The 23,886-nt window shown below is 37.4% G+C and overlaps 1 protein-coding gene across 3 annotated transcripts in view; it reads right to left on the bottom strand.

Moving 5' to 3' along the window:
- The window catches only part of LOC124622378 (THO complex subunit 2), a 312,497-nt gene that overhangs the window by 21,844 nt on the left and 266,767 nt on the right, over positions 1 to 23,886 (bottom strand). For all 3 annotated transcript variants that reach the window (XM_047148064.1, XM_047148066.1, XM_047148065.1), the window contains exon 28: positions 6,617 to 6,787. In XM_047148064.1, the coding sequence (XP_047004020.1) occupies positions 6,617 to 6,787 (171 nt within the window). The remainder of the gene's footprint in view (positions 1 to 6,616; positions 6,788 to 23,886) is intronic.

Here is a 23,886-nt window from a genome sequence, read left to right as displayed (position 1 = left end):
CTTCGTGAATACAGAATGGCAAGTCATTAATATATATTAAGAACAGCACAGGACCCAAGACTGAACCTTGCGGCATCCCATTCTTGAGTGTTCCCCAGTTTGAGATATCACCAATTTTTGGATATTATGTGAACTGCTTATTTCAACTTTCTGCACTCTTCCAGTTAGGTATGATTTAAACCATTTGAGCACTGTCCCATTCATACCACAGTACTTGAGCTGATCTAGAAGTATTCCATGAATTACACAATCAAAAGCCTTTGAGAGACCACAAAAAATCCCAACCGGTGACTTCCGGTTACTCAGAGCATTTAATATTTCATTAGTGATAGTATATATAGCATTTTCCATTGAAAAACCTTTGTGGAAACCAAACTGACATTTTGTTAAAACTTTATTTTTACAAAGGTGTGAAGCTACTCTACAACACATCACTTTTTCAAGAATTTTGGATAAGGCGGTAGTTGTTGACATCAGACGTATACCCTTTTTTATGCAGTGGTTCACACAATCAAATGCTTAGGATAAGCGTAAGCCCCAACACAAACAAACAAACAAACAAACACACACACACACACACACGTGTGCTTAGGATAAGTCACAGAAAATTCCTATTGGTGACATTTTACTGTTTAAATACTGTATTACGTGGGCATTGAAATTCTGTATTGCTATTTCAGTAGAACAGCAATTTTGAAATCCAAACTGTGACTTACTAAGTATCTCATTACTGTTGAGATGGCTAACCACTTGAGTACATTACTTGCTTGACGATTTTCTGAAAATGCTGTAAGCTAGGGTACTGGGTGGTAATTACTGACATCTGTGGTGTTCCCTTTTTTGGAGAGAGGCTCGACAATGGCGTATTTTAATTTGTCTGGAAAAATACCCTGATTTAGTGCTGCATTACAGATGTGACTCAGAACATCAGCTGTAACTGCTCCACATTGTTTTAATATCTTGTAAAGAGATGTCATCTACTCCAACACAACATTTATTTTTCAAAGATTTAGTGATCTTCCTTATTTCACAAGAGGTTGTTAGATGAAAATTAATTTGACAAGGATTTCCCAAAACTGACTCTTCCATGCACTGATTGGCTTTTTCTTTTGAACTACTCCGAACAATTTTTTCACCTACACTTAAGAAACTGTTGTTAAATACATTAACTACTTGTATACTGTTGGTTAAGATTGTCTCATTCTCTTTAATAGTAATGCTACCTACCCCAGTGATTACTTTTCCTGTCTCTCTTCTAACAACATTCCACACTGATTTGATTTTATTGCCCGAGTTATTAATCTCATCTCTAATATACATATTTTTTGATTTTCTGACAACTTTTCACAGCAAGTTATCATTTTTATAGTGTAAAATTACTTCTGGGTCTTTACCAATTCTTGCTGTCTCATACAATTCTCTTTTTCTTTCTGAAGACACTTTAATACCTGCAGTAATACAAGGTTTTTTTGGAGACAGACTGGTGTTACATTTGTAACTTTTTTGGGGCAACAATGTTCAAAAAGGGATATAAATATAACAAGAAATATGTTGTATTTATCATTAGTATTTGGCTAATGGTATACATCTCTCCAAATAACATTTCTTTAACTTTCTCTGAAGTGCTCTATAGATACCAGGTTGACCAGCCTTACACTTTTACTTAATGGTTTCTGAACTGTACACCATGCTAGGTTTTTTAAGTTAATCAATTGTGCATCATGGCCTGATAATCTATTTATTACTGGGAAAGCATGTATTAGTTTTAAATCCTCTTTCTGTACAAACACATTATCTATTAGAGTGCTACTGTCTTGAGATATACTTGTAGGGAAGTTGATCACTAATTCTAAGTTATTAATACCTCTATGCTATGCAAAAATAGATATCCCTGGGCATGTCTGCACATTGTGTTGCCAGTGATTCACAAGACGAACTGAGAAATTGCGAAACACCTTATAGTTGCTTTTTGTGATGATGTGTAATAGAGAGAATGGGGAATCAACAGCTCACTTCAGTCTGGAGACCTACGATGGCATGATCATAATCTGGCGACCACAATTCATCCCTTAATACAGTTCTACTGCATTTAGATGTGGTACACACACTTAATATTTTTTCTTAGCCCAATTTATTTAACAATAAACATTAATTTTATAACACTGAAACATTATTTTTAATAATCTGCAATTTTTCCATCGCCTTTAATGTGGCAACTATTAGTCCTAGAGCCAAAATGGATAGGAAATGTAATGCAGTTTGATTTCGTAGTGGAAAACATTTTCACTAAAGGCACAGTTTTGAGATATTCAAGAGCAACATAAAAAGTGACCTTTAAATGCATCCTCCACCCCCTCCCCTGCAAATCCCTACGCTCACAGTCCCAGTTAGGATTTTTAGGAAGCTGTTCATGACTCCCTCCTACCACTGTGCAAAAATTTGTGACCATATGATTTTTTCCCCTGATTTTCCTTCATTATCTGAACTAATACATTTCGACATTTAAAAATAGAAATAAACAAAGAGAACATGATATATATATATCTTCGAAAAGTAATAAAAAAGATTAAAATGTGTCAAATCAATGCCTCCACTAAATAAGAGTACGTATCAGCATTAAATTTGAGTGGAATTTCATTCTGCAATTATCATTTTCTGTTGTGATATGAATCTCAGAAAACTGTTCAGAGTGGAAAACATGACTGACAATTACATACCTCCAATGTATCTACAAAAACATTACTGTGTCAGAAGAACACTAACATTTTATGATCCACTAGACCCATTTACTGTAAAAACTATCAGCTAATCTAAAATTCATAGAATTATACATGAAATAATTTAATAGCTGTTGAAATAAAATAGGAGGGGTATTTGGAAAGTCTGAATCGCAGTTGCTAATCGAATGACACGCGAACAATAAAAGTCACATATGCACTGTCTCCTGGCTTATATTACTCATCAAAAGATGCCATTTGCATTGGTATTGTCACAGTGTGTTGTTTAGAGTGTTATTTCAAATTGTTTAAAGCAACTGGTCAGCCCACTGTGAAGTACGGTCAGTGATTCGGTTTTTGATAGCAAAGAACACTGCAGAGTGAATGGGCGACAGCTTTCAAGGACAGCTGGGAAAATATCTATGAAGAATGGTGATTAGGCCGATCATCAGTGATCTCAGAAGATCTGGTCAAAGCTGTTGACAAAAAGAATCATGAAGACTGGCAATTCACAATTTCAACTTTAGCACTGGAATTTCCGAATGTGGGTAGAACAACACTGCACAAAATTGTCGCTGAAAAGTAGCAATGTCACAAACTGTGTGCACATTGGGTTCCCAGGCTGCTTACTGAAAAAACACAATATGGAAAGAATGGCTTGTGTGGTCAATTTTTTTGACCAGTATCATAAGGAAGGTGATCAGTTCTTAGGGAAGACCGTCACAAGACGTGGGTTTCTCACATGAGCTCCAGAGTCTACACGTCAGTCACTGGAATGGTGTCAGAGAACATAACAAATCAAAGTCAAGGCCAAGAAGACAATCTAAACACGCAATATAATGGCAACCATGTTTTGGGGCAGATATAGAGTCTTGTTAGTGAAGTTTACGCAGCAACGTGCAACAATAAACACAGCCACTTATTGTGGTATCCTGAATCAAATTTGATGTGCAATACTGAATAAACATGACCTTCTGAGGTCTGGAGTTGTGTTGCTGTGTGACAATGACAAACCTCATTCTGCCATTCGCACCCAAATCTAATCAGATATTTTGGATGGGAACACACTGTCCACCCACTGTACAGACCAGACTTGGCACTAAGCAATTTTCACTTGTTCCTCTATCTGCAGCGTTTCTCAGAGGCAAACGCTTCATAACAGATGTCAATGGCGAAAGAAGCAGTTAATGACGTGAGTATCCGCACAGGCAGCAGATGTCTACGACACAGGGATACAAAAGCTTGCAGCACATTGTGACAAATGTTTAAACAAATATGGAAACTATGTATAAAAATGGAGATGGTTTATGTTTTATAAGAAATAGGTCCTTACTTTCTGAACAACCCTCCTAGGGGAATTTCTGCTGAAACTAATTTTGTGGTGTGGTTTCTGAATCTTAATAGTGGTAGTGAAAGTGAAATGGAGCTACCACACATCCTTTGCAGTAGAAAAGGCAGATAATAGAATAGAATAAAGGTAAAGCTGCCATAAGCCCGAAGCGTCATTTGAACATTGCAGTGCTTTAGTAGGTATGGTCCTTGTGGATGCATATGCCACTGTCTTCCTCCATCCTTTGAACTGACTTACAAGCCAGTTAGAAGGGCACCTACAGTTTAATGTTAGCCCAAAACCATGGCGCTGTTTGATCTTTTCACCCTGACAAACACAGTAAAAGGTGACAGTAGTGATATGTGTCAATAAAAAAATTCTAGTACTGAATGGGGGTTGAAACCGAGCGTTTTGGATCCTTAGTCTATCACTTAAAACATTGAGACACAATAGACAAAAGGATATAGTTGAAAACACCTGCAATGTTGCTTGTGGTACACGAGATTCTTAGTATAATAGTTTAATGGTGGAATGTTACACAAGAAATGCAGCACAGTACCCAAGATAGGAGAATGTCACACAAATGTACACAACATAAAGCCATATGAAGGAATATGGGTTAGATATTAATAATCTGTAAATGATATGCTCATTGGAGATGGAGCACATGAGATTATTTTAGACAAAAGTAGGGTAAGAATCCTACCTTGGCTGTCTTGAAGATATCATTGATTCACATGTAGCAACTTATGTAAAATACAGATAGCTCAACAAGAGAATGGGGACTGGAATCTTACTCCTGCCACATAACAGTCCTGTGCTCAACAACTGCACCATCTCCATCAGTAATAAGTTTACCAGACCAATGTTACATTAAAATCCAAGACTGAGAGGTCTAAAAGTGCAAATTCTGCCTATGAACACAATGGGACAAATTGTTGACAGTAGTTCAAGTCTTGATGTCCATTACCAGGTGTTTTTATTACAGCTCTAGATGATGCAGGAACACAACAAATACTTAAATTTGCTGCATTACTTTGAAGCCACAATAGAAAATAGATGACTCATTTCTGATGTCAATAATTAGTTGATGTTGTTGTTGTTGTGGTCTTCAGTCTTGAGACTGGTTTGATGCAGCTCTCCATGCTACTCTATCCTGTGCAAGCTTTTTCATCTCCCAGTACCTACTGCAACCTACATCCTTCTGAATCTGCTTAGTGTATTCATCTCTTGGTCTCCCTCTACGATTTTTACCCTCCACGCTGCCCTCCAATACTAAATTGGTGATCCCTTGATGCCTCAGAACATGTCCTACCAACCGATCCCTTCTTCTGGTCAAGTTGCGCCACAAACTTCTCTTCTCCCCAGTCCTATTCAATACTTCCTCATTAGTTATGTGATCTACCCATCTAATCTTCAGCATTCTTCTGTAGCACCACATTTCGAAAGCTTCTATTCTCTTCTTGTCCAAACTATTTATCGTCCATGTTTCACTTCCATACATGGCTACACTCCATACAAATACTTTCAGAAATGACTTCCTGACACTTAAATCAATACTGGATGTTAACAAATTTCTCTTCTTCAGAAACGCTTTCTTTGCCATTGCCAGCCTAAATTTTATATCCTCTCTACTTCGACCATCATCAGTTATTTTGCTCCCCAAATAGCAAAACTCCTTTACTACTTTAAGTGCCTCATTTCCTAATCTAATTCCCTCAGCATCACCCGACTTAATTAGACTACATTCCATTATCCTTGTTTTGCTTTTGTTGATGTTCATCTTATATCCTCCTTTCAAGACACTGTCCATTCCATTCAACTGCTCTTCCAAGTCCTTTGCTGTCTCTGACAGAATTACAATGTCATCGGCGAACCTCAAAGTTTTTATTTCTTCTCCATGAATTTTAATACCTACTCCGAATTTTTCTTTTGTTTCCTTTACTGCTTGCTCAATATACAGATTGAACAACATCGGGGAGAGGCTACAACCCTGTCTTACTCCCTTCCCAATCACTGCTTCCCTTTCATGTCCCTCGACTCTTATAACTGCCATCTGGTTTCTGTACAAATTGTAAATAGCCTTTCGCTCCCTGTATTTTACCCCTGCCACCTTTAGAATTTGAAAGAGAGTATTCCAGTCAACATTGTCAAAAGCTTTCTCTAAGTCTACAAATGCTAGAAACGTAGGTTTGCCTTTCCTTAATCTTTCTTCTAAGATAAGTCGTAAGGTCAGTATTGCCTCACGTGTTCCAGTGTTTCTAAGGAATCCAATATGGAAACCAAATGGAAAATTACAAAACAATGATGATGTACAGAGTTCACATTGCTGAATGTAAGTAGGAATTTACAAACTGCATCCAAGATACATTTGAAACGTTAAGGTTTATGTGAAAATCCTTGACTCATCCAGTGTATCTAGTGCTCTATCAAACCATGCAATATCGAAGTATGGTTCTGATTAACATAACTTGTGTATTTATTGAACTCTTTTATAAAGCAGAATGAAACATAAATGAAAAGTTAACGTTTTTTTAAATTTTGAATTAAAAAATGAATTACTACTTACCCTTTTGCGACCAAGCTTCCGTTCCTTTCTGAGTTCTTTTTCTTCATCAGTGGTTGACTTATCACGGGTGCCCTTTTCTTTTGATTTTGAGCTCCTTTCTTTCTTTTCCGCTTTCTCCAGGGCCATCTGCTCGAGTAACAACTGCTGTTTCCGCTCTTCATGTTTTGAACTCTGTGGATACAGAAATGTGACCACAGGGTAGGGATGTTACTTGAAATGAAACATGGAAGCATTGGAAAGGCTAAGGAAAGAAAAAGATACGCAAAGCAAACAAACAAACACAAACAAACAAACAAACAAACAAACAAACACACACACACACACACACACACACACACACACACACACACACACACACACAGACAAAACCTTATGCAGCAAATGAGTGTGCCAACATTCATGAACATTCTAATAAATCAAATGTTGTCACTATTTTCCCTCTTCTTACTAAATACGAGTATATGAAATAATTATTACTAGCCAAATACAAAATGAAGTAATATATCAAGCTGATAATCATTTAGTGAAATATTTGTATCAGATGATGATGATGGAAGAGTATCGGATATTCAAGATCATGATCTTCAGCATCCACACTAAGGTACTTAGAAACAAGTATTATTATTATTATTATTATCCAACAAAACACGTCCACACACACACACACACACACACACACACACACACACACACACACACACACACACACCAAAGTTATGTATTATGCTTGTTCTTCAAACTTACAGTAAAATAAGAATAGTTCAACAGAGAAATAATCAAAATACATTGTATGTCTGTGACTAGGTAACATGATGAAGCTGTGAAACATTCACCATACAACACTTTCCCAGTGTTGATCCTGTCATACCGAGTCTACTATAAAAGATTTGGGATATTTACTTTTATTCTAGTTTTATGGCCAGATACCTTTCCCGTCACCACCATCGTCAATTAACTAAAATGAGTAGTCATTAGCACCATATCGGTGTGAAAACTTTGTTGTGTGTGTTATTGTATTTTAAATGTTAGCGTATTTTCTGAGGCAGAGATTGTAGACCAGCCCAGCATTTGCCTAAACAAGGTTGGAAAACTATAAAAACAACACTCATGCTGACCAGTGTAGCAGACCAACTGTCATTAACTCACCATGTGGGTTTGTTCCATATGTGGCTCACCTCCTAGTCTCGCAAGCTAGCACACTGCATGTTAAGCTATATGAGCAGGTCACACACAAGACAACACCAATATAATTTAATTTGAACATGCATTTAACTATCTAGCTATTTTGAAACAGATGTCCATTCAATATGGATAACTGTCTAGTGAACTAACTCATCCAAAAAATAGGAAGAAATTGATTATAAGCACAGCCTGAAACACAGCTGGTGGCATTGAGGAACACTAAATAAAAGAAATTACTACTATACACAGATGCATATGAAAAGAAGGAAGTTTAAAAACGGACCAACCCACAGACAGATGATATAAATTAAGCAGTGCTATAAAAGAGTGCATGCTACACAGTACAACACCGTTAGTAGAGGTAGATTTTACAAATATTGTGCTACTGAAAGCTTCTACAAACAAATTGTTTGCCCAGAGTATCCCAAAAGACAGTGATGTAGTAATAGAAATGTATCAATGCCACAGTTGTGTATATAACTGTCCAAAAACCTACCCTTCTTAAACAGAACCCCATCATTAAATGATGGTGTATAACATATATGAAGGAATAAAGTAAATAAATGACTTTTATCTACTGAGTGGCAAAAATATGATACACTGCAAAAAATCTACATGAAATGGCAACTTAATGTATGGTCAACACCATTATTTGCAAGAATGATACTTTCACCACACGTCTATAACTGATTAGAGGCAAAAAGATTGCCCGGCCTGAAGAGTCCAAGAACAGAGCATTGTGCACACCCAAGTTCAGAAGTGCCAGTGTTCAGAACTCCAGCAGTGTGTGGAGTTTCAGATTGGTGTTTACATCATCAAATAGAAGCAATATAATAGTTCTGATACAGTATATTTTGAGATTCATTGTAATTTAACTGATTGTATCATTTCTTTTGAAAATCATTATTCGAGCACATAGGAACTTTTAAAATATATGAACCCCACATCAGTACAATTACTATAAGGACGAGCGTTTCAGATCTGTTTCAATGGCTGAGTGGATAGGCTGGCGATTTACGAATGTGAAGGATGAGCATTCGAGTATCTTTCAAAAGATTCCATTTTATAATAATCTAATATTTAAACAATCACACAAACGGTCATAGTAAAAATATTGAAAATGGATGTATTTATCTGTAATTACTTTGATCACCACCTGGTGTCTCTATAGTTTTCAGTAAGAGAAACCTATCAGCTGACTGGCATACATCATATGTCTGCTTCAAAATGGCAGATGTGAGTTTTCGCTGCAAAATAATTCCTATCTTTGAAAACAGTATTAATGCATCTGAGGTTGAACATCATTATGGTGTTGATGCTTCCACAGCAAGGGGATGGATTAGATGCTTTAAAGATAACGATGAGGTAGTGAGATGTCCAATACCTGGAAGACCACGAGTCTCTACACAGAGACAAGATGAAGAAATCATCAGGGCAGCCCAGAGTGTTCGTTTGTCATTTCTCCGGGACCTAAGGAGAGCTTCACATTTCCCAGACTCTTTGAGAACTGTTCTCAGAAGATTAATGGACCACAGAATCAGGTCCCATCGTGCTCTTATCAAAGAACCATTGTCTGAAGAACAAGCCATACACAGACTACCAATTGTGAGTTCCTCAGAAGATGTCGATTGGAGGAAAGTCATTTTCTCCAATGAGTGCACAATTGAGTTCATGAGCAGAGGTTCTGCTTTTGTTTGGCGCTCAGATAAGTAATGATATGGTGTATGCTTCACGGCCATACATGCTAGAAACACACGCATAAGTGTGAAATATTAGGGCTATATATCTTACATGGGAGCTGGCACTTTAGAACATGTCCAAGGCAAGTCCAATTCAGCATGCTATGTACATTTCCTTGAAAATGTAATCATCCCTGGAACTTGACTTTTGGTACCCAAAAGGAAACTTGACTTTTGGTACCCAAAAGGATGTCTCACCCACATGATAATCATCCATCACACACTAGCATTAGGATTCAGAGCTGGTTTCAAAGTAGAGAGAGTACAATTCAATGCCTTCCATGGCCTCCAAAGTCACCCGATCTCAATCCCACAGAGCATGTACAGGCTCAACTTAAGAAGACTCTGAAGGACAATTGGCCAGACCCTCCTCTGGGAACTGTGAGTGTCCTATGGGATTTAGTTCATCCTTCACGGGAGGGAACTGCCGTGGAAGAGGATTGTTTCCATGAACTTGTCAATTCATGCCTGAAGGATCCCAGCTGTTCTTACTGCCAACGGCATGAGGAAAAAGTACTTAAGTTATATGTAGCCTACTCTTCATTTTTCTGTATAAGGACTACATAGTTATTAGGCCAACAATATTAATTTCAAAATACAAATCTACTTGCCATTATATTATTTCTATTTTTTAGGAGGGTCTCACGAATATCACCCTCTGAGGAAGATTATTTGTATTTTTATGGGAGGTCTGATGAGTATCATTCTCCAAGGATATTATTTTTTATTGTTATGGGAGATCAGATAAATATTACCTTCCAAGGAAGATTATTTTCAGAGATCAAATTCACAAACTATAATTAGTTATTTACTGAAAAGAATAGCGGGGAAAAAACCCAGAGAAAATATAATTACACAAAAAGCAAAACAGAGCACAAAACATTAGCAATGTGATTTTTTAAAAAAAAAAAAAAAAAAAAAAAAAAAAAAAAAAAAAAAAAAAAAAAAAAAAAGAGAGAGAGAGAGAGAGAGAGAGAGAGAGAGAGAGAGAGAGAGAGAGAGAGAGAGAGAGAGAGAGAGATGCAGTGAGATTTGATTTGATACATACTACAGCTACCAGAACAGTAAGCTAACACACTACCAAGGAGCTGCCAATCCCTTCTTTTTAGTGTAATGGCTGAAAAAAATCTAACACAGTTGAAGAACAAATATTAAACTGGAAACAACAGATACTGGAAGGCACATTCACTCACGTGTAAACTGCACACGAGGACTACGAAAAATACGCCAGTTGAATATGCCTAACATAGCTGAAGAATGAATATTAAATTGGAAACAACAGATACTGGAAGGCACATCCACTTGCTCGTGTAATCCAAGCATGAGGACTCCAAAAAATATGCCAATCAGCTGATACATTTTTCTTAGTTGAAAACTATACACACACCAGGTGGTGGTTGAAAAAATTATAAATAAATATATCCATTTTCAATATTTTTATTATGGCTATTTGTCCCTTTGTTTAAAGATTAGATTATTATAAAATGGAATCTTTTGAAAGAATGTGAAACCTAAAAAAGCCTAAAACTGCACAATTTGTAGGGAAATAAGGTTTAAAATATCACCTGCACAGGTGTGTTTATATCAACTGACTCCAGTTAGATTTATACAGTCATCCTTTATGTTCGCAAAACCGACAGCCTATCCACTCAGTCATTGAAACAGACCTGAAATGCTCGTTGTCACAGTAATTCTCCTGATGTGGAGTTCTTCTATTTTAACCGTTTCTACAAGCTTGAATAATGATTTTCAAATAAAATGATACGATGAGTTAAACTGCAATGAATGTCAACATATACTGTATCCTAACTATTACAGTGCTTCTATTTGATGATGTACACACCATGCTGAAGCTCCACAGACTGCTAGAGTTGTGAACACTGGTGCTTCTGAACTTGGCATGCACAAAGCTCTGTTCTTGAATTCTACATTATTCAGTCCGGGCAATCTTTTTGCCTATAATTGTGTAACTGTTGGTAGCATTAGTAGTTTCACAACGAACACAATGTTGAATTAAAATAGGTTGGTTCACTCATATTAATATATTTAACATTAACTCACATTATGATTTACCAAAAAATGTTTATTTTGTGACAATTAAATAACTAACAGTACCTCTAAGGAAATGGCAAAGCATCTGTCATTACCATTAAAACAGACTAACCAAGTTTATTAATGTTGCCTTTTCTTAAATTAATTCTGTATGGATAGCTTTTAATTTTCCCATCTGTGATATTACAAGATCAATAAGAGTTTTGTAAGACCTAGGAGGTTGCATGATGTATTAAAAACTTCATTTAAGCCTCAGAGAAATTAAGCTCTCACACTCATGATATTTTACAAACATTTTTGTCATGCGCAATTTGTTTTATAAACATATGGTGAAGTAGGTCAAGGAAAAAAGTGAATTAGACATTTTTTTGTGCAAACATGAGCACAAGCATGAAATATAACAACTTTTCTTTTAAAGTAAAACTGTCATCAACCGTAATACACTACAGAGATTTATAAGGCATGGTGTGATTGGAAGTGGTATGCCCCTGCTTTCCTCAGGCATTTGAATCAATTTACCCAGTGAGTTATAGGTTGAATTGAAAGTTTAATGTGCACTCTGTACAACAGTGCAGCTTGGCATTACTCTTAACAGATTACTGTTAGAAAGAAAGAAGTGATAATTGACAGGAAAAAATTCTATGCATGGCTGAGGATTGAACTCCCAAACCCGTTGGATTTCATGCCTGACACGCAGCCACTAAGCTTTCATCTTTTAGAGGTCTATCTCCTGAAGACATTAGTCATGGAAATAATTAGGCCAGTTACTCCTGCCAACTTTAGCACAGATGCAACTAGATTGGTCATGTACACTTTAGTTTGGACTATTATGATGTGGTAGCTGTGTAAATAAAGCAAATATTGACAAATTACTAGTTTTGGACCGACAGTCCAAATATAATTTTTAAGTTAATCTGCTGTGTGTGTCATATCAATAGAGAGTGATCCATTGATAACTAAACAACTACACTGTCAATAAATTTATGACACAATTGAAATGAAAGGAGAGCAAGTTAAAAGAGTAAAATAGGTTTCTCTAGTTTAGGCTGATGCACAATTAACAATTCTTCTATACTCATTCTAAAATTTTGAGACAACTACTTCCATTCACCATAAAATATATAAGGAATAAAAGCTGAACAAGAAACATGTGTACAGTAGTTATGTCTCTCACACTTACAAGCACATTATAGGATGGTACCTAAAGGACATTTCAACATGGAAGTGCTAAAGCACAAGTAAGAAAAGGAAATGTTTGGGGGTTGGGAGTAGGATGAGAAAAATAAATTGCATTACATTTAAAGAATTGCCTCACTTATAAATTTATTACCAATTAATTTGTAACATTGCAGCCTCTTCAAATGAAAGTCTTTCATATGGAGCTCAATTAGCACAATCAAAGACCTGAAACTTGCAACAATACTATACAGCGGAGACTCAATTAACTGGACTAAATGTTGTCATAAGTAGTTCACATAATCGAAAATCCAGGTATCTGAATGTATGAACAAAATAGATTTTTGTATTACTAACTCTAGAAAAACAACCCACATTCTCCACTTACAGTTATCTTTCAGGTACGTTGTCATTTGGTTATCATTCTAGGGTTACTACATAACGTATTCAAAATGAAATTTAACTTAAAATCAACAAAATTCAACATTTATTAAGAGATTACACACACATTTTTGTACATGCATACAAATTTTCTTAATATTATTTGAATACTTCAATCTTAATCATGAAGTACCTGTGAAGTCACATAGGACAGTCACTGTAGTTTAATTTTGTTTAAATTCCTGGATAACTGTCATCGGATGTGAAAAATTTCTCTCTCCACTGCTGCTACATCACAAATTAATTTTAACCGTAGTAAACTGTCGGAGTTACATTCTGTTTGTTTTTCGAATCATTTGAAAGCTGCTGGGCTTGAAATGCCTCTGCATGAGATGGTCCTGCAACATTTTCTGGATCTACATTTACTTCTGTTTCCTGTTGTTTGTTTCCCAGCAATATGTGTGCAACAATTTTGATGATCTAAAAACTTTGAGCATTACTGTCACAAGTGAACCACTCTTCAATATCATCAGCATCAAATTCCTTTCATATTTATATCCTCCTTCCTTTCATATTTATATCCTCCAAAGCAGAATCATCCATACTTGTTATTGACTTTTCATGCTCCCATTTTAGTATTCTGCTCCAAGCTTTGTTCAGAGTCCCTTCCACCAAACCCCACGCATCTAAAACCATGTAACAACACTCCTTTAAATCCATTTGCTTTAAAAATGGCAAAACGACTTCTGTGTTGTTATTTTCTATAAAGTCATTTTCATGTTTCAATAACATTTTGATCCATTGGTTGTAAGGATGGGTTGGTGCAATATCCAATAAAGTATGAGTTTTCCCTGTTTACTGATTTTTGTTTTGAATTTTTTTTACTTCAGGGATTAAAATGCTGTCATACTAATCAATGAATATTTTGATGTTCATTCACATGCTTTTTTCATTTTTATAAATTAAGGGAACCCTGATATTTTTTGAAGCATTTGGGGTTTTTAGATTTTACGATGGGGAGCAAATGTATTTTGTGTGGCCCAGTAGCACCTGCATAAACTAATACTGTTACTTGTTCTTAATTAGTTTTATATCCCGAAGCTGAACTCTATCGCCGCGAAGCTAAATACAAGGGTGTTCAATTAGTAACATAACACTTTTTCTGTAAGCAGGTTGCCTTTATTCAAGAGTCCAATATATCATATTATTCCCCATTCTTTTGGCTACAAAACCCTGTTTTCCACCACAATCTCAACTCAATGCAATGACACGTTACTGGGAGGGCCTGTATGCCTGCATGGTACCATTCTACTGGGTGGTGTTAAAGCCAAAAGCCAATGTCTTTCTGCATCAATAACCTCCCCATCATCCATGTACTGCTTCCCACAGAATGCATCCTTCATTGGTGCAAACAGACATAAGTCGGAAGGTCTGAGATCTGGGGCGCAGAGTGGATGGGGAAGAACAGTTCAATGAAGTTTTTGTGAGCTCCTCTCAGGTGCTCTGACATGTGTGAGGCATTGCTTTGTTACGGAGAAGTAGAAGTTCGTTTGTATATTTGTGACAATGAACACAATGAAGTTGTTTATTCAGTTTCCTGAATGTAGCACAATACACTTCACAGTTGACTGTCGCACCACGAGGGAGGACATGAAATAGAATAATCCCTTCAGAGCGCCAGAAGACCTTGCCGTGACTTCCTCAGCTGAGGGTGAGGTTTTGAATTTTTCCTTAGGAGAAGTGGTGAACCCATGTCTCATTACCTCTGACAATGTTTGACAAAATATTGTCACAATCATCCTCGTAACATGCAAGCAGTTCAGCACAGATGGTTCTTTGTCGCTCTTTATGGTCTCCTGTTAGGTGGCGACAAACTTAGCAGGCACTTACATTTGAGTACCCAAACTGGTAGACGAGTGAGTCAGCCCTACGAAGAGAGACATCCAGTCGAGCAGTGAGGTGTCTGATTGAGATATATCGATCACCTCAAATGAATGTGTCCATATGTTTCAACACTGCAGGAGTCTCAGCTGACTGTGGCCGAGCGGCACACAGGAGGTCAGACATGTATGTGCGACCTTGTTGCAATGACGACAAGACACCTTGCCAAATAACTCCCTATGCATTTGTTCACTGCCAGGTCTCTGCAGACACACTGCAAGTGCCTATGAATAACTGTAATTCTCTGGTTTTACGCCAAAAGAAACTCAGTTAAAGCTCTGTGCTTGGAATGCACGTTCTTTAAAGGTGCAATTTTGAAGGCTATGTATAGCGCCACTACCTATCAGAACTTCATGAAACTATAGGCACTGAAAAGGTAACATCCCACAACACATTCCACATTTTTACAACAACAACAAAAAAGTCTTGCGCTATTTGGTGAACACCCCTCGTATATTTATGGCAAGGATTTCCAATTTAAACCAGTTTCATCTGCATTGTAAACAAAGACTATGTCGTAGTCATATTCTTCCATTGCTTTTTTAAAGCCACCTGTAAAAGAATTTGCTGTATCTACATCATCTGACAGTTTTTTCACCTCATATTTACAATTCATGAACTCCACAACGAGCTTTAAACCTGTTCAACCACCTGTTACTTGCCACAAATGAATCACCACCACCACCAATTTTTTTACTTACCTGTAACGAATGCATTTTCACAGAGCAAAGGACCTGACACTTGTTGTTTTTGTAAAAAAAACAATACAAAGTTTCTCCCAATTGTTCTGGTTTCTTCATTGTTTTTCAACATTTACTCTTGTCTTCCCCATTTAGTTTGCAGGTGCACTTCAAAACTGAATCAGTGTTCATCTTAATATTGCTTATTATAGAAATACCTGCAGCATACTTATCAGCTAACTTACAGCCAGTTTCTCCTTTTTTGATCAACCTTTAACGTTTACTTTAACTGATAACACCACTCTCTGGCATTTGGACGTATTCACGCACAGATGCGACACGGCACAGCGGCATAGCAATTAGCAACTGACTAATTCAAACAAAAATAAAACGCGAAGTGCAGAGATCATGCGGGGTGTATACTCCCAGCGTGACATATCTGTACGTGCATGGACTAGACTACAAAGATACTTGCTTGCAGTTGACAATCTGGATGATTGCGAATTCGTGTAACTGAGTCTCCACTGTATATTATCTTGCAACTGCAATGCAGTAGCTGGAGAGAGAGAGATCTGATATGACTGTGGAAGCCAGTGTTAATGCTGAACCTAATACAGAAATCCATAACTAAAAATGAGTCAATCTCTTGAAGAATTCAATAACAAGCAATTATTAATTGATTCTTTTTACTTTAATTTCTCAACAACAACATGTGAGCTATGAATAATCTGTGAAAATTTGCTTAAAAAGCAAAGCCTTTAAGTATGAAAGAAGATTTGACAAGTGTTTCAGATGTCAATGCTCTTGAAAATCTGTATTCAGATTTTTTGTGATAGCATGACAGAAAAAAAGAACATGTTAGATGACACAGCATTGACACATTTTTCCTTAAATTTGTTTAATGATCAATTACTACAGAAGATTGGCTGTATGAGCAATTTTTGAGCTATGCGAAGGTGTTTACTAAATTGAACGAAACCTTAAAGTAGTGTGAACAAACAAAGGCTTGAACCTGAATCCACCCTATTACAAGCACTGCCTCTCCTCACTTTAATGCAAAGCATACCACAATCACCACCAAAATTTTTTCAGTTATAAACTGTTCCATTTCAAAACCAGACAGTTTGATAATTTCACTATAATTTAAAAATTAATGTAATTTTAAGAAGTATTGATTAGTCGAAAATACAGATTAGAGAGTAGCTATATTATTCTACTTGTAAATCATTAAATATGGATGGTATAAGAACACTGGAGGGCAGTGTGGAGGGTAAAAATCGTAGAGGGAGACCAAGAGATGAATACACTAAGCAGATTCAGAAGGATGTAGGTTGCAGTAAGTACTGGGAGATGAAGAAGCTTGCACAGGATAGATTAGCATGGAGAGCTGCATCAAACCAGTCTCAGGACTGAAGACCACAATAATAACAACAACAACAACACTGGTATCTTTTCTGTGGGCTGATTTTGTAACATTGTTCGTATATCTCATAAAAATTATCTGTATATGTTGCCATTGTTACACTTCTACTGAGTTCTCCAAATTAATATACTTATTATTATTATTTGCAACACAAACATATTTTTCAGTATCTGGCTTTCACATAACACAAAAAATTACCACAACAGCTCATTTCAAATAGCAACATGAAAAGTCTTCTGGCAAGGGCAATAAGCAAAACAGTACTTTAAGGTTACCAAAGTCTGCTTGACATCTAGTTTTCAGAGGAGGAGAGGGAAGACAATTAAAAAAATTTTTAACACCTCCGATGTTTGCTGTGTTTTGCCTCAATAGTTGTGTGTCACTATTTTTAATAAACTCTTATTCAGAGTTGTCATAAGACAATTATCAAACTTGTAAGCAGAAAAGAAAATATTAGAATCACTTATATAATAAGTGAGCATGTGAATTTAAAATACATGTTTCTCATACATGCAAATAAATACCTTCTGCTACATTTCAATGCAATTGTCTATACAAACAAATGTGTAAGGGAGCAAACGTGTAACAGAAGGCTCAAGCAATAAGAAACCAAGAGTGGTACAACAACAAAACGAGAAGAGCAGAACTTGTCAGTTCGGTGAAAATCATGTACTCTCTAAGAAGATACAATCAAGAAGGAGAAACAAAAGAGAGAAATAGTTCAACAATGCATTAACATGAAGTATACTGAAGAATGCAATTCAACTGATGATCTATAACACTTAGAAATGAACAGAGCAACTGAAGGAATATGACATGCTGCTGTATCCCATTAGCCTCTGCGGATTGTAATAACAGCAGCTTCTACACAAGTCACAAATAGCGCCAATATAAAAATTACCCCAATGAAGCACTTGGTTTCTGCTTCCATCATCTAGTCTGACAAGCCCTATGATGTACTTGTTAAGTACGAGGTGCATTCAAGTTCTAAGGCCTCCGATTATTTTTCTCCGGACTGGAAAGAGATAGACACATGCGCATTGTTTTAAAATGAGGCCGCGTTCATTGTCAATACGTCCCAGAGATGGCAGCACCGCACGGCAAATGGAATTTTACCGCCAGCGGCGAGAATGAGAACTGTTTTAAATACTTAAAATGGCGACGTTTTCCTTACTTGAACAGCATGCAATCATTCGTTTTCTGAATTTGCGTGATGTGAAACCTATTGAAATTCATCGACAGTTGAAGGAGACATGTGGTGATAGAGTTATGGATGTGTCGAAAGTGCATTTGTGGGTGCGACAGTTTAATGAAGGCAGAACATCGTGTGACAACAAACCGAAACAACCTTGGGCTCGCACAAGCCAGTCTGACGACATGATCGAGAAAGTGGAGAGAACTGTTTTGGGAGATCGCCGAATGCCTGTTGAACAGATCGCCTCCAGAGTTGGCATTTCTGTGGGTTCTGTGCACACAATCCTGCATGACGACCTGAAAATGCAAAAAGTGTCATCCAGGTGGGTGCCACGAATGCTGACGGACGACCACATGGCTGCCCGTGTGGCATGTTGCCAAGCAATGTTGACGCGCAACGACAGCATGAATGGGACTTTCTTTTCGTCGGTTGTGACAATGGATGAGACGTGGATGCCATTTTTCAATCCAGAAACAAAGCGCCAGTCAGCTCAATGGAAGCACACAGATTCACCGCCACCAAAAAAATTTCGGGTAACCGCCAGTGCTGAAAAAATGATGGTGTCCACGTTCTGGGACAGCGAGGGCATAATCCTTACCCATTCCGTTCCAAAGGGCACTACGGTAAAAGGTGCATCCTACGAAAATGTTTTGAAGAACAAATTCCTTCCTGCACTGCAACAAAAACGTCCGGGAAGGGCTGCGCGTGTGCTGTTTTACCAAGACAACGCACCTACACATAGAGCTAACGTTACGCAACAGTTTCTTCGTAATAACAACTTTGAAGTGATTCCTCATGCTCCCTACTCACCTGAACTGGCTCCTAGTGACTTTTGGCTTTTTCCAACAACGAAAGACACTCTCCGTGGCCACACATTCACCAGCTGTGCTGCTATTGCCTCAGCAATTTTCCAGTGGTCAAAACAGACTCCTAAAGAAGCCTTGGCCGCCACCATGGAATCATGGCGTCAGCGTTGTGAAAAATCTGTACGTCTGCTGGGCGATTTCGTAGAGAAGTAACGCCAGTTTCATCGATTTCAGGTGAGTAGTTAATTAGAAAAAAAATCGGAGGTCTTAGAACTTGAATGCACCTCGTAATAACATTGGCAAGGGAACTTAGTAGTGTATGTAGGAAAGCACCGACAATAAATCAATAGAATAAATCATCTCGTGGATGAATTCCACTTGTGACCACATAACCAAAGAATATACAGTGAATGTAAAAAACAAATCGACATCTACATAATTAGGATTTGCAGCTGTTTCACAATAAGTATAGGTGCTAAACGTATCATTCAATTCTGACCTTATGCTGCAGCAGTATTTATTTTACATGTTAAGAATAATATAAGTTGAAAAATGAAACATTAATACAGTGCTTCTGCATGTACCATCTAGCTGTTATTTCCATTTTTGCACACTATTAAGACAACTGAATTGCCCTTCATTCCTTCATTCAAGCCTTGATAAAGGCTTCCAGTACAGAACGTTGTCTAGTACGGAAAAATGTGAAAATGATGTACACAGAATTGTATGTGTGGAAGTATAAAGTCCTCTAATCTCAAACTACAGCTCAGAGTGCAACCAAATGGAAATTTTCAATCGTAGCAGGATTTAACCATTCCTGCAAGAACACTGAATTGCATTTGAGATGTTAAAATGTAACTATTCACAAGGCACATTCTTCTACCACAATGACACTTGCAGTAGATCTCTCTCCAATAACTATTACAGTATCTACAAATTACTTGTCCTTTACTGGCCACAACACTCACTCATGGGAAAAACATAAGAATATCTCATTAAATGATAAGGATGTACGGCTATCAGGAGAAATAGAAAATCAAGTACAGGATAAGCTCACAATATGATGTAAGGCCTGGGCAATTAATAAGAATGATTTGGATCTTAAAGATGTATGAAAAGACAAGTGGCAGTACATTGAACTATTAAGACTTCCGCGATGCAATAACAGCTTTTCATATTTTTCTTGACATGTGGGTAATGAGATCTCACATTATGACTGAAGGTGTCACAATCGATGACACTTGCAAATGGTTTTCTATGGCACTGAGCATTGCAAGATGTCAGGTTAACAGTCATCACTAGCTCTTAATATGTATGCAGACATCATTGCAAGATAGGATGAAGTGGGATGGCGCGTACAAATTGATTTTACGCCACTCAGCTCATCAATAATGGTGTTTAGGTGCATCTTAGAGTCTGAAGCATTAGTGGTTTCTGCATAATGAAAGCCACAGGACTGGCATATTCCCTCTAATGCACAGTACTGAACTGCTGTTGCAGACAAGTTCACTTCGTTTCCAGCGTTCCTGCATCCACCAAACACAGTGAATGAAGCAGCACCATCTGTTACAGCTCTGTTAATAAAACAGTGCTCATCAAGGGCTGTTGTCATACTGCCCCATTCAGTACTATAACATCACTACATACATGTGCATTTATGGTACATCCTACACAAACTGAAATTTCACAGCATATTAAATCCATTCCCTGGTGACCCATCATTCGTCCCCAATTCAACTTGGCCACATGCTTGTACTACACCTTTTGACACAGATGAGATGCACTGACACTTCCTCACGTTTGCACTTTTATGAGCATTCATTGCCTGAGAGAGGCAAAACTTGAGCTTTTCCACTCATGTGTGAGAGGGCACTCTGGGCCTACATATACTCAGTTTCTCTCCGATGTTAACCACTTACTGATAACGCATTATTCTACATTGCATTGAAGTCAGGATTCATTCAGGATACTCTTTCTGAGTGTTGAACATTTTTCACAGTGTTTATTTTGGTGGATTTTACTGAGGCCTTTATGCAATGACTACTTTTTGTCTTTGTAGAGTTTCTGCTGCAATTTTTTCCTCTTTTTACCCACTGTTGACATAAATGTCTGAGGCTGCTGTGAGTAATCTTCCTTGTGGATTAACAACATTTTGTGAGAACAGAAGGAAGAGACTATCAGAAACATAAATAATATGAAACAAAGACACAATAATAAAAGAATATGGACAGGACAATAAAAAGGTAGCAAACTTAATTATAATAATACAGGGCGATTCAAAAAGGACTTTACAACTTTGGAATGAAATAAAAATGTATTCGGATAAAACAATAGGTAGATGTATCATTTCGTAGCAAAACACCTCAAGTTTGATTCACATAGTGAATCAGTGCCCCATTTCACCACCAGGAGTTGCACAGTTAAAATGGTTACTTTCACTGGTGAGGAGCGTGCTTAATATGGGTTTTGGAATGCTTGAAAACCTTTTACACTAAAATCTCACTAATACGGCCCTCAGTAGTCCTGCCTCACAGTGATCTGGCACACTTCCCACTTCTAGTCATTCAACCTGAAAGGATGCATACAATAATGAAATTTCGTCTGCAACAATGTTGTTAGTTAATTCAACATTCCCGTACACTTTGAAATTGAGGCTTTCCTTAAGGACCATTATCATGGCTTATAAAGGGAAACACGTTATGCTAGACCTCAAGCAGGAACTAGAAATTTGATGTAAACTGAACTGAGGTTCTTCGCAGAAAATCATTGTTGCTGGCAACATTGTGGGATGAACAACTATTTATGACCAAACTTCAACAGAATAGAGGTAATCATAAGCTCACAGGAAAGTTATGAAGAAACTGATGAAGAAGAGGACATACGAGGAGAGAACATGAGGATATCTCAGACTACTCGTGCTGAAGCCGGAGACCTTATGCAACAATCAGAAATGGCAGGACCTATGAAATGCTTGTAAGGCCGTAGCGTATCATCATGTTTGGGACATTTTCCGTAGTGAATGTTGAGTGATACTAATACGCATGTACACCCTCAAGGATTACGTTTTCTGTAAAAATGAATGTATCTGTTGATTTGATCAAGTACAATCTCTATATGTTTACACTAAATTTTAGACACTCTAAAAAATCCAGTACTTCCGCTAATCCGGCATCCATATGTGCGAGGAATGGGTGGTTTAGTAAGAGTCTAGTGTAATTCCACAAATCGATGGTTTACTACCAAAGATGGTGCACCACCTCATTTTCTCACAGAAGTCCAATTTTTCCTCCACAATTGCTTCCAAGTTCAGTGGCTTAGCCTTGAATGGCCAGTCACATAGCCACCTTGCTCTCCAGACTTGACACCATTGGATTTCTTTCTTTGGGGGTTTAATTAAGGACAGTGTGTATGTTTATCACCAAGCAAACAATTTAGCTGGCCCAAGAAATCAAATCTATGCAGCCATTGTGCGAGTTATGCCCGATTTGCTACAATGAGTTTGGGAAGAAACTGATTACCAGTGAGATGTTTGCCGCATCAAAAAAGGTAGTCATATTGAACCACAATTACCCTTGACACTTTTATGTGAAATTTGGGGTTGGTTGTTATAAAATGACATAACTATTGATTCTGCAAGTTATCTCAATAAACTTCTATATCATTCCAAAGTTCCATTAGAATTGCACAGTATTTAAAACACGTGAGGGACTTGACATTCTAGCTTCACCAACCTAAGCTTGCATTAAATTCATATTAAGTGTCCTAAATAACCATGAAGGATGGAATTTAAACTGGAGATCACTGCGTGTAATGATATTAGCTAAGTCATGAACACACAAAATAGTATCACAGATATCATAATTCATGACTGTGTAAAAGGTAAACTGACATCTACCGATTTTCAACCTCCTTTAAACCATATAACCGTCATTTACTGCCATAGTTTGCTTTACAATGAATAATATAAGGGAGTGTGTAAATCACAGTACTTGCTAATTTATACATCTGAAAAGTGGACTAACTAATTTAAACAAAGTTCTTTGTTGTATGCAAGCACATTATAACATAAATAAAACTGCCGGTGTTTCAGCTACTGTTACAGGCAGCCCTCGTTAGGATGACTGCTTGTGAGTAGTAGATGTAGCTGAAAACATGCTACTGGGCCCCCTATGACTCAAGCTCTCAAATGGCAGAATATATAGGAAAGCAGACTGTGTGATTATTGTTGGAAGCTTTTGATTTTAATTTCTACTGCTAAACATTTACAAGTTCAAAGTAAGCTGCAAGCACAACTTACTGCTGCTTATATAAATCCTGCTGGTACCTGTACACTCTCATTACTTCCTCTACCTACTGGTGTGGTGCTTACTGTGCCATACAATGGGACACCTCTACAAGGAAAGTCATTGGCTTCCAATTACTTGCAGTGAGGATGACTAGACTCTTATCACTCTTGTCACAGTTCACATTGGCTGTCTGTTTTGCAAGCATAACAGCATCTCTGATCTTTGTCTTGGGAGTATGTGACTGCCTGGCAAAATATGAGAGGTTAAATTGTACTAATCTGCAACACCTGCCATTATATTACACCACTGCCCCCCCCTTTTTTTTTCTTTTGCCAAGCTGCATGCTGTACTAAGTTGAGAGGTGGTGGGCAGTTTAACACAAAAACACATTTTAACTAGACAGCCACTT

The sequence above is a fragment of the Schistocerca americana genome, chromosome 7 (assembly GCF_021461395.2).
Source record: "Schistocerca americana isolate TAMUIC-IGC-003095 chromosome 7, iqSchAmer2.1, whole genome shotgun sequence".
Taxonomy (NCBI): domain Eukaryota; kingdom Metazoa; phylum Arthropoda; class Insecta; order Orthoptera; family Acrididae; genus Schistocerca; species Schistocerca americana.
This window is presented reverse-complemented; position numbering and strand designations above follow the sequence as displayed.